This window comes from Centrocercus urophasianus, unplaced genomic scaffold (assembly GCF_019232065.1).
Source record: "Centrocercus urophasianus isolate 14NV4802_14NV808 unplaced genomic scaffold, USGS_Curo_1.0 seq_9, whole genome shotgun sequence".
NCBI classification, from domain to species: Eukaryota; Metazoa; Chordata; class Aves; order Galliformes; family Phasianidae; genus Centrocercus; species Centrocercus urophasianus.
This window is the reverse complement of record NW_024885532.1, coordinates 487,129-503,914: the sequence shown is the minus strand read 5'-3', so window position 1 is coordinate 503,914 and position 16,786 is coordinate 487,129. Positions and strand designations below refer to the sequence as shown.

At 40.8% G+C, this 16,786-nt stretch overlaps 1 protein-coding gene across 7 annotated transcripts in view; it reads left to right on the top strand.

Annotated features, from left to right (window-relative positions):
• The window catches only part of MBNL2 (muscleblind like splicing regulator 2), a 104,867-nt gene that overhangs the window by 61,695 nt on the left and 26,386 nt on the right, over window positions 1-16,786 (top strand). For all 7 annotated transcript variants that reach the window (XM_042839355.1, XM_042839352.1, XM_042839349.1 and 4 more), the window contains one exon: window positions 13,060-13,224. In XM_042839355.1, coding sequence (XP_042695289.1) covers window positions 13,171-13,224 — 54 coding nt within the window. In that variant the 5' untranslated portion in view covers window positions 13,060-13,170. The remainder of the gene's footprint in view (window positions 1-13,059; window positions 13,225-16,786) is intronic.

Genomic DNA, 16,786 nt, shown 5'->3' with positions numbered 1-16,786 from the left:
GTAACAGCTTGCCATGGTTCTCAGCAATGCAGATGTTGTAAAACACATGTACAAGAGGGAAGGGATGAAGTAAAGTTTGGGGAGATTAGTGGTGAGAAAAGAGAGAGGAAGGGAAGAGCTGAGGCATGGTGGTACTTTGCCACTGTGAGAATTGAGGAAAACATGCTGGCAATGTGTTTTTCAGGCAATGACAGCAAAAATTTTCTTTTGCCTGAGTGCATGCGTGGCACAGATGGTTTTCTGGAGAGGGACTGACCTGTGGATGGAATGAGGCCTGCATCCAGATGAGACTGGTAGGGGCACCAGGGGAGGAGATGGTCTCCTGGTCAGACGTTCATGGCTCCTCAGTGAGCAAGTCCCTGAAACTGGTGCCCTCACCATTAGCCCTTGAGTGGCTGTACTTCTGAAAATGAAGACTGGGAGGAGTCGTACAGGAAGCATCAGTGTGTGCCAAATGGGCACAACTGCAAAGGGAAAGGAGGACCAAGATCTGCAGTCAAAAGTTGCAGGCACTTCTTGTTGTTTTAACCATATTTGGACTTGGTTTGTTCTGTGTAGAGTGGGAGTAATACTATGTAATCTCACAAGGAGACTGAGAAATCCATTAATAATTTTTATGGAACTATTCATGATGTGATCCTATGGAATGACTCTTGTGGGTAGGCCCAAAAGGAAATGAATATGTTGCGTTCAGGATGGGAGAGATGAATATGTATTAAAGTGTTACTGCCCGTTGACTGTCAGGGTTACAAGAAATACTGTTTGGCTGCCTGTTCACTGTCTGGGAAAGAAAGTTGTGTAAAGAAACTACGTATGATCATGTAATAGAGGTTGGGGTCAACACAGCTACTCATGACAATGATGAAGTAAGGTGCCATGGACCTTAGTGTATACTAAAAATGTAGATGCAGTATAACAATTGCAAGGAAGTCTGGTGTGTGTGAAAGCCCTGGGTATACGCCTTTGAAAACCTATAGGCAATATTTTAACATGAGATTAACCTAGAATTTTATTTAGTTGTCACCAATTCTGTTTTAAGGAAAAGAGTAATTATCTGCTCTTTCAACAGAGCATTGAGAAGGTATAAGCACTCTCAAGACCACAATCTCATGTTCTAGTACTTAGATGAATATAGCATTCAAATAAGGTCATAAGACATCCCAACGTGTCTTATCTTTTCTCATAACCGTGATTTAGCTCCTAATTCTGTAAGCTACTATTTGAGATAAATGTAACCGCTTTCTGCTGCTTGCTATTTTTTGTTGCTTTTGGAAGTTTCCTAATACAAAATACATGGAACAAAGAATTATTCAACACCAGGAACAAAAGGTAGGATTTCTCTTCAGTTACTGAGGTGTCGGAAGTTCTTTCTTGCCTCTTGCTTGAGTTTCTTAAGCTGGTCTGGACTGTTGATTCTCTAGATAATTCACACTAGTAAATCTCACATCCTACTGCTTCTGAAGAAGAGGTCTTATTACCCTTCCTGCTAACAGCTCTGTTTTCCCTACGCCCTAAACAGAAAAATCTGAGGTGTGCCGAATTTCAAGAAAAGCTAGAAATTTAAATTTATCCCTGATGTTATTAAGATAGCCAATTCCCAGAAAAGAAGTGTGGACTTGTATGGAAGTGGCTAGGGAAGGTGTCTGCTTATCTTCTGCTTTTTGGGTCAACTACACTTTTTGGACGTTGTTCTCTGTAAGTGGTCCTACAGTGGAACAACGTCTATTAATCTCATTTGATTATTTGATGCTTCTCATATGGTGATGGTACTATGGGGAATTTTATTTGTGATTCTTTTTCAGAAATGCAAGTATATTTTCTTCACATTTTTTAGGATCATTTTTCTTCAGTATTTGCTTTTTAATAAAAACAAACAAACAAACAAAAAACATGGCTTTTCTAAAACACCAAGACATTCCAATATGTTTTCAGCAGCTTTCCAATGAACTAGAAACTTGTGTCAGGTTCCAGCTTTGCTGGTACATCCCGGGAGCAAAGCCTATGATTTATTAATAACACAGCTGTGGTTCCTGCACTGTTATTAAGGGCTGGTAAACACTCTTCCTTCTGCAGAGGGAAAAGATAGTGTACTTTTCACCTCTGCAATTATGTAATGCGTCCTAGGCTATTTGTATATTTAACTAGGATGTTGCTTTTTCCTTTTGTTTGTAGGGTGATCAGCTAAGAAAGTGTGAAATCCACAAAAGAAGAGAGGGTTTGTGTGTTGTTTGTGTCTTGATAGTGCCTAGCAAACTCCAGCTGGATGTGGAGCCTGCTATCAAGTGCATGTGCACTTGGGAAGCTGTGGAAACTGCTGACATGGGGTGACAAAGCTTGGTCAGTGTAAGGAATAGCAGAGGGACTCACCATCAGGAGATCTCTTTTAAGAAAGGGAGAAAGGAAGATCCAGGGCTCTACAGGCTGTTGAGCCTCGTATATGTGTCTGGGAAGATCATAGAACAGATCTTAGAAGCTATGGTAAGGCATATGTGAGAGAGACAAGAAGGTCATCAGAGATAGCCACTAAGGGCATACTGTGCCTGACCACTCTGATGGCCTTCCATGATGAAGTGACAGCATCGGTGGACAAAGGAAGGGCAACTGTTGTCATCTACTTGGACTTCTGCAGGGCCTTCCATATGCTCCTCGTCACATTTTTATCTCTAAATCAGAAAGATACGGAGTTGAAGGATGATCTATTCGGTAGATAAGGAATTGATTGGATGGTGACAACCAAAAAGTTGTGCTCAACGGCTCTATGCCCGGGTAAAGATTGGTGATGAGTGGTGTCCCCCAGGAGCTTGCACTGGTACTGATACTTATCAACATCTTTATCGTTGACCTGGATTGTGGAATTGAGTGCCCCCTCAGCAAGTTTGCTGATGACACCAAACTTAGTGGTGCAGTTGATACAGTAGAAAGAAGGAATGCCATCCTGAGGGGCATGGACAGGCTTGAAAAGTGGGCCCAGATGAACTTAATGAGATTCAACAAGGCCAAGTGCAAGGTGTTGTACTTGTGTCAGGGTGATCCGAGATTTATATACAGACTGGGAGAAGAACTTGAGAGCAGCCCTGCAGATAAGAACTGAGGGGTTCTGGTGGACATAAGCCAGCAGTATATGTTTGAAGCTTGGAAGGCCAACTGTATCCTGGGCTGCATCAAAAGAGGGGTGGCCAGCAGGCAGAGGGAGGTGATGATCAAGTATGTGGAACTGTTGGAGTGAGTCAACAAGAGGGATGCAAAGATGATCAGAGGGCTGAAGCACCTCTCTTATGGGAAAAGTTGGGGAGGCTGGGCTTGCTCAGCCTGGAGAAGGCCCCAGGGAGACCTCATTGTCAAGTTTCAGTACTTGGAGGGAGCTTATAATCAGGAAATAGACTGACTTTTAACAAGGGCAGGACAAGGGGATGTGATTTTAAACTAAAAGAGGAGAGATTTAGATTAGACATTAGAAGGAAATTTTTTAACTGGGAGGGTAGTGAAGCACTGGCACAGGCTGCTCGGAGAAGCTGTGGCAGCCCCATCCCTGTAAGCAATTAAGGCCAGGTTGGATGGGCCCTGGGCAGTCTGGTCTAGTAATTGGAAGCCCTGCCCACAGCAGGGGCATTGAACAGGTAATCTTTTAGGCACCTTCTAATCCAGTCCGTTCTATAATTCTGTGATTCTTTGATTCTATGATCAGTGGCCATGCAGCAGTCACCAGCTTCATCCTTTACACTGCTGGGCCCAGTGGAGTTACCTGGTTTGAGAAATGAATGTTATGAGACCTTTGTGGCCAAGGCTATGGCTGGCTCCAATGACATTTTGTCATCCTTCTCTTTATTGTGGTGGCAGAGTACCTTGGTACATAGGGCACTTATGAAATCACATTGATGTGCCTTTTCCGAAGTTGTGATTCACTGCGGCTACCACTGTGTCTCCTCAGGTTTCCTTTAGACGGGTGACTAGCTGACCACCAATAAGGTGCTTGATTTTACAACACTCTCCCTCCATTTTGCTGTTATCTGGTCACAGATAGCTCCACATTGCCAAGATGCCTCTCCTGCTCCTTTATGATGCTATGTAACTGATTTCTATTTCTTCTGAAGCATGTTAAGATTCCAACCATCCTGTTGAGGGAACCGTTGTTGAGGCATCCTGATGGCAAAGCCCTATCCTCACTACTGATGGCTCACTCTTCTATCCCAATGTTGCAGAAGGTGTGCTGTATCAACACTGAGGACATTCTAGCTTTCCTCCACAGCCACTGAGAGAAAAATAAGGTGTCTCAGAGCACAGGCTGCCAGTACTGCAGTTACTTTTGCCTACATTTTCGCTGCCAAATGGTGTTTCCACACGTACACAAAGCACAACTCGGAGTTTAAACTCAGTCTTCTTCATATGAGCAAGCTCATATTAAAACCGTACATTTGCTTGAAGGTTTTTACAGGCGTTGTAAAGGAGGTGAGGAAGGAGGTCTGTCAGGGTTCGGCACCATGCTGTGCTCATTCTCTTGTTTGGTCACAGCTTGGTTTGTACTATTCTTCTCTATGCCGCTGTTGCATTTTCTTTTGTCAGCTGATCTGCAGTCACATAAGTTGTCTTTCTTTACTGGCTTTACTTCTGCAGTGGCTATTTTTGTCTGCTCTTAAGATAGTGAGAAAAGTGGGAAAAAATTTCCTCTTATTGAGATTTTCAGCTTTTATCTTCTTTTTTCAATCCAATCAAGTTAAACTCAGTAGTGAAGTATGTTGTTTACCAGCAAAACATCCTTGTTGCCCTGAGTTACCATGCGGTCCCACCCAGGATTTACACAGTTCTGTTCTGTCTTAAAAACAGTTGATCTTTGTAATGAGCACTGGGAGCTGCCCAGTCATCAGTTCAGTGTGTGTAGTGCTCTCAGCTCAGCAGATACCAAGCCTCTGTAAAGGCCATGGGCGTATTTTCTGTAATTCATGCAGGAATCTGCAGACCCTTTGACTTGATGAAATGAGTGGTACTGGAGCACCTAAGGCACTGCTCTGTGTTCCTGCAGGCCTACTGAGTCCCTTCGCAGCCTGCATCATGCCTAAAAGCCCCACTTAATGCACCTTCACATCCAGTGGAGAGCCTCACTGCTAGTATAATGGAAGTAATAGGTTTGGGAAATGTAACTCAACAGAGTTACCCTTCCCTCTGCTTCCTTTATGTTAGTTCCATGGGAGTTTTCCCTTAGCTCCACGTTGGCTGTCTTTTATTTCATGGAAATTGCCTACGTGCATTGGAGTGAAGATGTATTTCAAGGGTTGTCCACAGTTGTTTGTGATATATTCATCAGTGCTGGTAGCCAAGCATGAAGCTGAGGTAAAAATAACTGGTTTAGATTTTGAGTGCCAGTGTGAAAATGAAGGGGAAAAAAAAAGAAAAAAAGAGGCTATGTGATTGGAGAAGAAATAAACTTTATTTCCTGATTATACTCAATTAATGTTTGAGTCGGTAAACATAGAAATAAAATAAATCGGTATTAGTGCAAACTATTATTTCTTTGAATTTTCTTTGTCTTATTTGTTAATCTCAAGGATGTTTGTCAAATGACTTGCAATTTCATACACATCCGAGCAATTTAATATCGAGTACGCTTCCCCTGATATTGCAAGGCAAATTATTAAACCATTCTCTGTAGCGATCCGTCTCCACATTTGGTTGAAAGAGCATCTTGAGAGACTCAGAGCTCTTTGTGCATTGCAAATGTGCTCTCCAATAGAACATTTTGTCTTTTTCCATTTAAATAAATATCTCCTATTAAGCCTTTAGTGTTAAGACTCTCACATCATTTAGACATTCCATCTTTTTGTAAGACTTCCATTTTTCTTCAATTTTTTATTTTTATTTTTATTTTTTTTTTAATGCCAGTTACAGGCATAAAGTAATGTTACTGGTAGCTCCTGTTTTCTGAAATTATGAATAAAATGATCATTTTTACTCTACCAGTTTCTAGTTTCTAGCAAATAGTTGAAATAATTAGAAGAGTAGCTAATGGGTTTTCTTAGCTTGCTGGAAACCAAATCAATCTCAAGTCACCTGAGAATTTTTTTGCATTCGTTTTCCTTTCCTACTTTAAAGCAGGAAGGTGAATTTGCTTCTACTTTTTCTTAAAACAGAAATGTGTAGGTGCATATAAATATGTATGCACACTCACTAACTTTGGTGGGTGGACTTGTGAGTTAGGTTTAGAAATAATGAATTAATTTCTCTACAAAATTTTGAGGGTTTTTTTTTTTTTAGAAAAACAGATCCAACAGCTGAAATATTTCAAGTGTAATATATGAGATGTTCTTTGTTCCTGTCCTAAGGTGTGCTGGCAAGAAGTGAATTTTCAGATCTTTGAACTCTGCATTAAGGGCTTAATATTTCTAATACTGTTTGGCCCTTTTCTTTTTACTTTTTTCTTTGTCTCAAATAGTTCAGTTCTGTTTTTCAAGATGCAAGATCTTACACCAATCTCCTTTTTTTTTTTTTTTTAATAAAATGAGATACAATTCTAGTTAGGCTACAGGAATCCTGTTTTCATATGCATGCATGTTTGCAAGTCAACATACTCTTTATATGAAATTATGCAAAATTCAAAAACCCTTTGAAGCTTCTTTATATGCATTAAGGAAGAAATAAAGAAATAAGACATATTTTTAAAAGTCAATGACTAGTCTCTCTCAAGGCTTAACTAAATCCCTTAAGTCCTTGCATATGTGCTTAACTCTGCAGTCATGTATAGTTTTACAGATGGTGTGAGATGCTAAGTATCCACAGCAGATAAAAAAGAAACACTTTATTGAGGTCTCTTCTTTTTTACTTTATCAGAGAACTTGGGAAGCAGATAGACCTGTAAAGGAGAATTGAATCCCAACATTGGAATGCTATATGCCAGTCCTGATTGAAATCTAGTGTTTGGCCTTGATTTTGAGTGTTGAATTAGCTGTTGGCATTTCAGCGCTCATGTACAAAAATAAATAGGAGGAATATGTAAATGCAAGTCCTGTAGAACAAGGGGAATCATCCTTCTCTGCATAGCTCAATGAATGTACAGTCACTGTTTGCTTTCTTGTGCTTTTCCTTTTTGGTATTTCTGCATCTGAAAAATAACATTTGAACTGGATGTTTTGGAGCGAAGAGGAGAGGAGCGCAAGCTTAAGTGTCTCAAAGTTAATTGCCTTTCAACTGACTGTGCCTGTTTGTCAGTCCTACGGAGCCCAAGCTTGCTGGAATTGAGAATTTCCTTATGTATGCAATGGTGAAATGGTTAAATTAATTGTGAGAGATCACACTCATTCCCAACCAGAATTTGTGAAGGGGCTGCTGAGGAAGAATCCCAAAGAAGATCAAACTGTCACATAAACTCTTCCGGAGTATTTATGTCTTCAGTACCTCCACGACTGCTGACATTGCTGTCTCTGTGGCTATTCTTGCTGTGTGCTGCCACTGTCCCAGACAGAAGGCGCTGATAGCTCTTACTCAGCCAAGCTCTGAACAGCATGTAATATCTTCAGGTATCTAATATCAATATGGAGCAGGTGATATCTGGCTCACTAGCATGCCCACAGTTCCAAATACATATGGTTTATTAGAATGTGATCTGATCTTTACAAGCATGTGCAAAGTTTGCTGAAGCTTTATGACGCAGAATTACAAACATATATATATATACTTACAGTTGCAGAGGTAATTGTAGAATCAGGTTTGTCACTGATGTTTGGTGGGGTTTCTCAGGTGTTTATGACTGCAGAATGTTGAGCTGTCTGGGTGTCTGGCCAGAGACCAGCAGATCTTTTTGCCTTTGTATTTGTTACTGAAATATCTTCTAAAACTATTCATGTCTTAAAAGCCATAAATGTTGTTTTCTTCTTAAAATTGCTTATTTAATCCTGAGAGATCATATGATTTTGTCTGCGTCTTTTAGTAATAACTTGTTTTCTTAAGGTAGAAGATTTTGTGTAATTACACTATCCATACTTTCATCAGTACCAATCTTGCAACATAATGGCTTTAAACACTCTAGCCAATTTCAGACAATTTTGCTGAAAGTAGACGTCTCAAAGACATATGACTTGATAATAAAAAAATAAATCTTACTATTTATGCAAAAATCAGTGCTGAGTAGAAGAGAAAGATCCAAATTACTGCCCAGTTAAGGAAAAGGCTGCAGCCTGAACTGAGCCACTCCTGAGTGTGGTCTGCCAACCACGTGCACATTTTGGCTGGCTGTTGAGGACACGCACAGCTCAAGCAAGTTATATTTATTATGTGACTTGTTTGCTGGTTTATAGTTAGGAGAGGTGGGAGAGTGCTCTGGGAAGAAGAAAGAGAGAAGGAGGGATATGGGGTACAGGAGGAATCTGGGAGCTGGGCCTACCTCAGGGAATGGGGATAGGAATGAAGGACAGACTTTAGCAAAGAAGCAGGCTTCTTTCTTCCTGCTCTTCATCAGATGACCTATTTTCTGGATGTAACGTGATGTCTCACTCGGGCATTACATCGTGGTCTGAGGTAAGGGAGGCTCGCTTGTTAGTTCCCACTAGTATTGACAATAGATTGCCTTCACTGACTTTGCATTTGTATGCAAAATCATTCAGGCAGTGAATTCTGGTGAATCTCATGAGGTTAAAATAAAACCAAGTGCAAGGTCTTGCACTTGGGTTGCAGCAACCCCCACCAGTATAAGCTAGGGGATGTAGGACTGGAGAACAGCCCTGCCGAAAAGGATTTGGGAGTGCTGGTGAAATGGCAAGCTGGACATGAGCCAGCAATGTGCTCTCGCAGCCCAGAAAGTCAACCATATCCTGGGCTGCATCAAATGAAGTGTGGTCAACAGGGCAAAGGAGGTGATCCTGCCCCTCTACTCCATGCTGGTGAGGCCTCACCTGGAGTACTGTGTCCAGATGTGAACAGATTGCTTGGAAAGGTGGTGGATGCCCCGTCCCTGGAGACATTCAAGGTTAGGCTGGATGGGGCTCTGAGCAATCTAACTGTAGGTGTCCCTGTTTGTTGCAGAGGGGTTGGACTAGGTGGTCCAGTTAGCACTGGATCTTTACAGTAAGCGTACTAAGAATATGTACTGCTGACTCCTGCCTTAAAAGCAGCCTTTGGCAGATGAGTGAAATTCTTGTTGATGAATTAGTTGATCCTCAGCTTAAAAAGATAAAAGAAACATTATTTTACTGTTGCTGTTTGTTTGTTTGATAAAAAAATTCAGACATCTTATTTTTATGAAAATTAAGGGCAATTTTAATAAGTAAAAACTAACTCATTATTATGCATGGATGATGGCAGGGACACCTCCGTCTAGACCAGGTTGCTCAAAGCCCCATCCAGCCTGGCCTTGAATGCTTCCAGAGAGGGTGCATTCACAGCCTTTCTGGGCAACCTGTTCCAGTGTCTTACCACCCTCACAGTAAATTATTTCTTCACAATATCGAGTCTAAATCTACCCTCTTCCAGTTTAAAACCATTTCCCTTTGTCCTGTTCTACATGTCATTTTAAAAAGTCCCTCCCCAGATTTCCTGTAGCCCCCTTCAGGTACTGGAAGGCTGCTATAAGGCTCCTTTGAGCCTTCTCCTCCAGGCTGAGGAGCCCCAGTTCTCTCAGCCTGTCCTCGTAGGGGGCTGCTCCAGCCCTCTGATCGTCTTCATGAATCTCCTATAGACCCACTCCAGCAGCTCAGCATTCCAGTCTTTGAACTGTCTTGTGCCACTGGTTTTAGGCAACCTACCTACTGCTCTTAGTAGGGAAGTCTATTCATCTATACCATAATTCAGTGGTGTGACATAGTTCACAGAGGGACGTGGTTTTGATGCCAGGCAAGTCAGCAGTTCACAAGAGCGCTGCCCACATGGAAACAGGGCTCCTTGTTGCAGCACCTGGGTACTGGGCATCATTTGAGTTCCCAGCTCATTGCACGCATTCCTTCTGCCTCCCACCTCCTGCTGGAATGAAACCTGTGGCACGCCCCAGGTGCAAGCCACAGCATGTCCCCAGTCTGGATAATCAGCAGTAGAAAAAGCAGTGTTTCTGCTAAAATTTTCCATTATCTGCCTGAAATATGGCCCAATGCTTTAGGCTAGGCCAGCTGTAGAGAACAAAGTAAGAGAAACGGGAGGTCACAGGCAGGTGCCAGGCTTCCAGGGCGAGTGCTGGGAACTTCATCTGGTCTCCATTCATCATTACTCTCAATTTACTCTCAATTACAGATAAGGAGACAGCTCATTGAGAGTGAGTTTTGGTAAAGAAATCACATGGAAAGTGAACAGGTTGTGATGTGCGTTTTGATAACCTTCATTTCATTGGTGGAAGGAGTTTCTGGGGACTAAGTTTCAAGCCAGTCTGTCTGCACCCTGTGTCAGGACTCTGACTCATATGTGGGAGTAAATTAGAAGTTGTATTAAGCAATTATTTTCCCTGCTGCCTTCCCTGTTATTTGAACAGAGGTTGTGCTGCTGTGCACCACCAAGTCTGGAGCAGCACCTTTGCTACTGTGATTTTAAGAGCCGTGGTGAATCAAGCCTTGCTCCAGAGGCTTGATACCAATGCATCCCAAAGCCCAAGCAATCAATTTTGCCTCTGTATTTGTTTTGAGGTAGCCTGCTACTGTAGTATTTTTTCTTCAAGAATCCAAACAGGCCTTTATTGTAGACCCAACACGTTGAATAATTTAGCATTCTCTGCTGTTTGGTTGATGTGTTACTATCATTTCCGTTGGACTTTGGTTTTGCCTTTTCAGTAAATAAAAAACCCAGGGTCACATCTGATTGATGCCACAAGTTTGAATTTTTATTCTTTAATTGATCAGTTGTTGGGAATCAGCCCAATTCTGCTATTGCCATCAGCAGCTCACAGGGACACGGACCATTTCTCAGCAAAAAAATGAAAATGCTTATAAGCATTTTTCCCCAACCACTGAAAGTCCAACAAATGAAAGGTGGTCTCAGAATTCATTTGGTTTGGGTTGCTAGGACTGGATTCATCTGCACACTATTTTCAGTGCTCATTCAGTTGTGGTTTATTTTGGGTCATTTCACTTTAACAAGGCTCGATCTGTTTACAGTGCTTTCTATAGCAGCCTGACAGGACCACATAACTCTTTTATAGTAAGTTCATTGCTAACCAGGAGCTCAAAGAAAACCAACAAAACAACACTAACTAGTAAATGAGGCACAAACATGGATAACTTCAGAGAATAGAGCACATTTTTATGTGTTTGGATTATTCTGGGAAGTTTTCTGAAATAACCAGTCCTTTGTGCACTGTGGGCTGCTTTGCTGAACTGGAAGTGCCAGCATAAGCTAGCTATGTGCTTTTGGAAGCAAAGCAGAGGGCTGGCTTTAGGCTCTTTTCAGAACCGAGGTACTTCAAAAGCCACTCTAGTTGAGAGTTACTTATGCTCCTTAATTGAGGATCACTTTCATTTGCATAGGTAGGTATTTCCATCAGATAGTGTTTCTTGATTTTGTTTTGCTGTTTTCATTTTTCAGATTTGTCGTATGAAGCATTTACATACAAATTAGATTAAAATTAAATAGGTCTCCTTTAAAAATGCCTTAATCAGGAAATCCTCATCAGCCAACAAAAAAGCAGATGCTCATTGCCCGAGTTAAACATGCTCCTGTTTAACATGAGAAAGGCGATGGCCTTATTTCTCCATGAATGGAAGCACCTTTTTCTGTGTCCAAGGTAAACTGTGACTGTTCCATTTCTGCTTCAGCCTGCGGACAAAGTAACTTTCCTTTTGTGTGCTTGATTGAAAGCAACAATTAGTGACCTGCAGAAGTAAGAAGAAAGAGCACACCATGCTGAAAATGGCCTCACCTACATCAGCATATTAAAACAGTGCCAAGAGATGTTCCTTGGCACTGAGGCTTGGCTGTCTGCATTCTGCAGTCGTAGCTTTCTTGAACTCCTAATACTGATGTTCTGGGACATCCAAAGCATACTGGTGGTTTGGTAGGAAAGTATGTGTGCATACGCAGTGTCAGAGTACGTGTGTACTGTGTAATGTTCTCTTGCAGGGATCTAAATGTTCCTGTGGCCATAGGAGGATATTCCTTTTGGCTAAGAATTCTAAAACATTCATAGCAGAGAACAGAAGTTTTAAGGAGCACTTTAAAAAAAAAAAAAAAAAGATCTCCATTTGGAAAGTTGTCTTCAACAAGTTGAGTGTGTCAGATCCAGGTTGACTAACGCTTTGGGTCGTCTGCTCACAGCTCTTAAAACTTTGTGACTGTTTATGAGCTGTGCCATCAAGGAGCCTCTGATCTTAGCATGTCCTGCCTCCCTGATGCACCCCATTGTTGCCTTTTCTGGGGAGAATGTATCATTTCTTACACTGCTCTGCCTACATTTTGGCATGTGGTCAGTAGAGGTGTGCTCCATGTCCATCTTCTCCAACACAAGCCATCTCAAAGGAGGATGCCTGCTGTACGTCTGTGGTCGGTACTAACTATCTACAGCCCCGTGCTCCAGAAGTGCCAACTTCTGTTCCTTTATACTTAGCTGGAAATAGTTCAAAGTTGTACTTGATGTAATAAAAACAGGAGGCAAGAAGGCAGGGAACTATAATTCAGCATGAACATCCAGGAGAACACAAGCAGAAAGTTGTCACATGGTTGGTTTTTCTATATGTAACGTGCTTAAAAGCTGTATTTTTCTTAAGGAATATTTAAAGTTGTTATTTGTGATGTAATTTAGAAAAGCATGGTACATTAATGATAACGTGATACAGTAGCCAAGATCCAAGAGAGGCAATTCAGGCAGCCTGGATAATAGACTGTTAATTGTATCACAGCGATTTGTACTTAACAATGAAAGTGCCATCAACTGTTTTCAAAGCCTTTCTCCTTGGTTCATGGCTAACAGCTCTAACAGTCAGTCAGATGTAGTGAGCTGAGGCAGAACTCAAGGCTGTCAGCTCCTCCCAGCCTGCTACACCATTCCCAGGAAACACCCTGCATTTCATTAGTTCTTGCTTAGCTTATGGTGTAATATTTTGCCCCAAGGCGATAAGCTATCATCAAAAGCAATAGACCAATTAGTGTGACTTCTTTTTCCAGGGTCGTTGTACAAGGGAGAACTGCAAGTACCTTCACCCACCAACGCATTTAAAAACTCAACTGGAAATCAATGGCAGGAACAACTTAATCCAACAAAAAACTGCAGCAGCTATGCTTGCACAGCAAATGCAGTTCATGTTTCCAGGAACCCCACTACAGCCAGTGGTAAGTATATTTCTTTGATGGTGTTGCTGGTAAGTATGTTGAGGCAGAAGACTATATTGAAGTGCAAAAGGTTTCTAAAGTAGTCTTAATAAAAATAAACCTCATCTGTTGACTTAGGGAACCCTACTGAGGTGCTAGAAATGCCTTTTTCTATATTTGCATTGTAAAAGATGAAAGAGTGTTGCTGGAGATTTGATATTTCTTTTTTATCCCAGACTCGCTTTTTTTTCCCCCTCTTTCTTCTTTTTTTTTTCCCCATTCAGTTCTTGTTAAGTTTTGTCTAGATTCACAAGGGTTTTACCCATGTTACTTCTGGAGGCAAAAAGCTGCATAATAATTTCTTAGTTATTTAAGTAGGACTACAAAGTTCCCCTCTCAGCAGTCTGTGAATTTGAGTGGCTTCAAACAATATTTAGTCCTGTGGAAAAAAAAAGTGATGTTATTCTGGGTAGTGATTTCTTTCTCTCCTGAAATCTGAAGTGTCTCAGAATAACACAGGCAGAGAGTTGATGATGTGTCTACTTGCAAACTCAGCATTTTATCTTAACACACTTGAAATCCAGAAGGTGACATAAAATCAGAGTCTTGCAGACATGAGCAGTGTCTTTGGGGTATATATGAGAATGATCAGTTGCTCTGGGCTGCCTTTGCAGTTCAGCTCCTTGTTGTACCAGACTTGCAAAGCATAGCTAGGCAAGTAGTCTGAAAGAGACATTTGGTAGCTAATGATGTTTTCTCAGTTGAAACACCTATGTAAGGCACAGGAGTGAGATTAATTCCCCTAACTTGAGGCATCTGGAACATTGGCATCATCTTCCACACTGGGCTTCCTAGGTCCACTTATAGTTTATCAAAAGGAATAGGCACTTTTAATTACCATTTGCTTGGCTTGTTTCAGAAATTGGTATTCGGATTATATGGTTCGGTTTCTTCTAATTGCTGTTGTCTTTCCATGGACTGTCAAAGGGGATAACTATAAACATCTCAGATGAAGAATCTGTATTTGGCCACATAGCTCACTCCAGATCAATTTTCCAAAAGTGATTTTACACTTGAAGTATCTGCTGTAAGGTGGGATGCATGTGCAAAAACTGGGGGTCAGGAGTCCCTGAGTCTCAGTACATGTTTATCAGCTTTCAGCATGCATATAAGATGTATCTGGGTATTTTGTCAGAATGTGTTTTGCTATTTCCTGATTTTATACTGCTTAAGTTTTCACCATTTTTTTTTTTCATGAAATAATAAAATGATTCCACTTCTTGTATTATAATGGAAAATTGAAGTGGCAAAATCATGCTTTTTTCTGCTCGCTCATTTCATCACTTGAACTTTACATTTTCATTGACGTAATGCCTTCTGTACTGATGGCTGTGATAAAAGTGGGGAGTTTTATTTTTCAGTCTCGCGTAAATTGCCAAATGAAGATGACTCAGCCTTGACCAAGTGGATAAAAAGTAGAAGAAATCTCCATACGAGTCATTTGACATGTAGCTTTATTCTTAAAATCGTATCTGAATACGAAAGATGGTATTTATATTAAACATGATACACGTTGTCCACTAAATAGTTGAAATGTTTTTTCATATCTATCTTCATTACTATGCTGTAAAGAATTTAGTTCACACTTGGCATATAGACAGTGGTATTTGATATTGAGCAGTTTTGGTCTGAAAAAAAAGCAGAGCATTATTCACTTGTAACTCTGCAGGTCAAACACAAGGGCATCTTTAAAAGTAATGCCTCCTGTTTTATTCTGTTGGTCCAAGATGTCTGAGGCAGATGGTTTGGGGCGGTATGGCAGTAGAGTTTAAACCTTCCCCCCAGTATCCCATTATATTTTGTTGTGATGTGACAGATGGCAGCAGAGAGACAGTCTGACAGAATGGCATCTGACATGGAAGTGCATATGAAGGAAAGGGATGTCAGTGAATTCCTCCATGTGGAAAAAAATGACGCTCACTGACTTACTTTGTTGGCGCTTTGTGAATGTTTCCAGAGACCGATCAGTGGATGTGAGCACAGTGAGGTGGTGGGTGATGCCTTTCAGCAGAGGCAACAGTGGGTCACCTCCACTGGTGCAGGTTTTGACAAGTATGGCATGAAGGCTCTTGTTCATTGCTGGTGAAAATATGCAGCTAGTTGTAGTGACTGTGTTGAAAAAGAGTGTTTTGTAGCTGAGAATTTGCTCTATCAAACAATGTTGTTATGCTCTTTGTATCTGCTGTTGTTGCCGTGGAAAGAAATAGGAGGCATTAGAGTTGGAGCAACCTACATAGATGCTGTTTCCATACAGTTGGGTATCCTGGCTAGTGTGCTGCCTTAAGCATCTTACTGGTACTAAGTCAAACTTGAGTATAATTTAGTAATTAGTTCTAAACACCTAAAAAAAAAAAGAACAGAAGGAAAAGGGGGAGAGGAACAAACAAAAAACCCACTGAAAATAAACACAGCTTCTTGGCTTCTCTTATTGATTTTCCATACAGTGTTTCTTGATAGCTTCTCCAACACAGGCCATGCAAGTCACCTCAATGAGAAAGAATTTCCTTTTTCATTAACCATTTTTAAATCTCAGTAAGGTTTTTTACAGTGTTCTGTTATTGCAGGGTTCATTTCTTGCTGCTGTCTTATTCAAGAACTTAATTTGTGACAGAGCTAATCTCAGAATTGTCCTGTTTTGTCTTAATTTTTCATTTATAATCATAATTATTTATAATTATAGCTTCACTCTGGAGTAAACATCAGCCCTGCAGAACTAAATCACTTTCCAGTTCCAGTTATGACCGTGGTCAGACCATGGCTATGTTCTGCTTCCATCCCCACTGGAGCTGGTAATAACAAAACCACTATTCTACTCTGGTAGGGCTCGATTTTAGCATCACACAAGTGCTCTTTCTTCTGGTCATGACTTCACTGACTTTTTCTAGGAAGGTATAAAACAGATTTTTAAAACCATATCATTTCTTTCAATCGACCTTTTTTGTAAGATGAACTCAACCTAAGCCCGAGTAATCCTTTTCTAAATATTATGTCCATTGGAGATTATAATATTTATTCTGCTTGCCACTGGTGACAGCTGGGCACACAAACATTCTGAAAGGTGAGGCTTTCCGATGTGTGAGTTATAGCAACATATAATTGCAGGAGGTGGCAAAATATAGCATGCAAACAGATGGAAGTTGAGCCAAAGAGCTCATTAGTTATAGTCTTATTAGAAATATGGCTTTAATATTGTTAATAATGCTTCACCTATGAAATCTGGTACTTTGAAAAATAGCCTGTTCTCCAAAGGAATGCAGGTATTGAGAAAAAGCAATAAAGTCTATGTTATTTCTACTTTTAGATGTGTAAATAAATCTGCAGTATAAGCTGGACCTCCATAGAGATTCAGGTTCGCAGCAGGATTCCCTTTGCAATGGCAGCCTCTTTTGCAATAGCAGAGCTACAAAGTGTGTGGTTCCTAGTATACAGCTGGAATGTGTTACATGATTAAAAGAAGAGAATATGCTCTGTATTTTGCCAGCTGCTTGAAAGTTTTTGATTTGAAGAAAACAAATTGGCATCA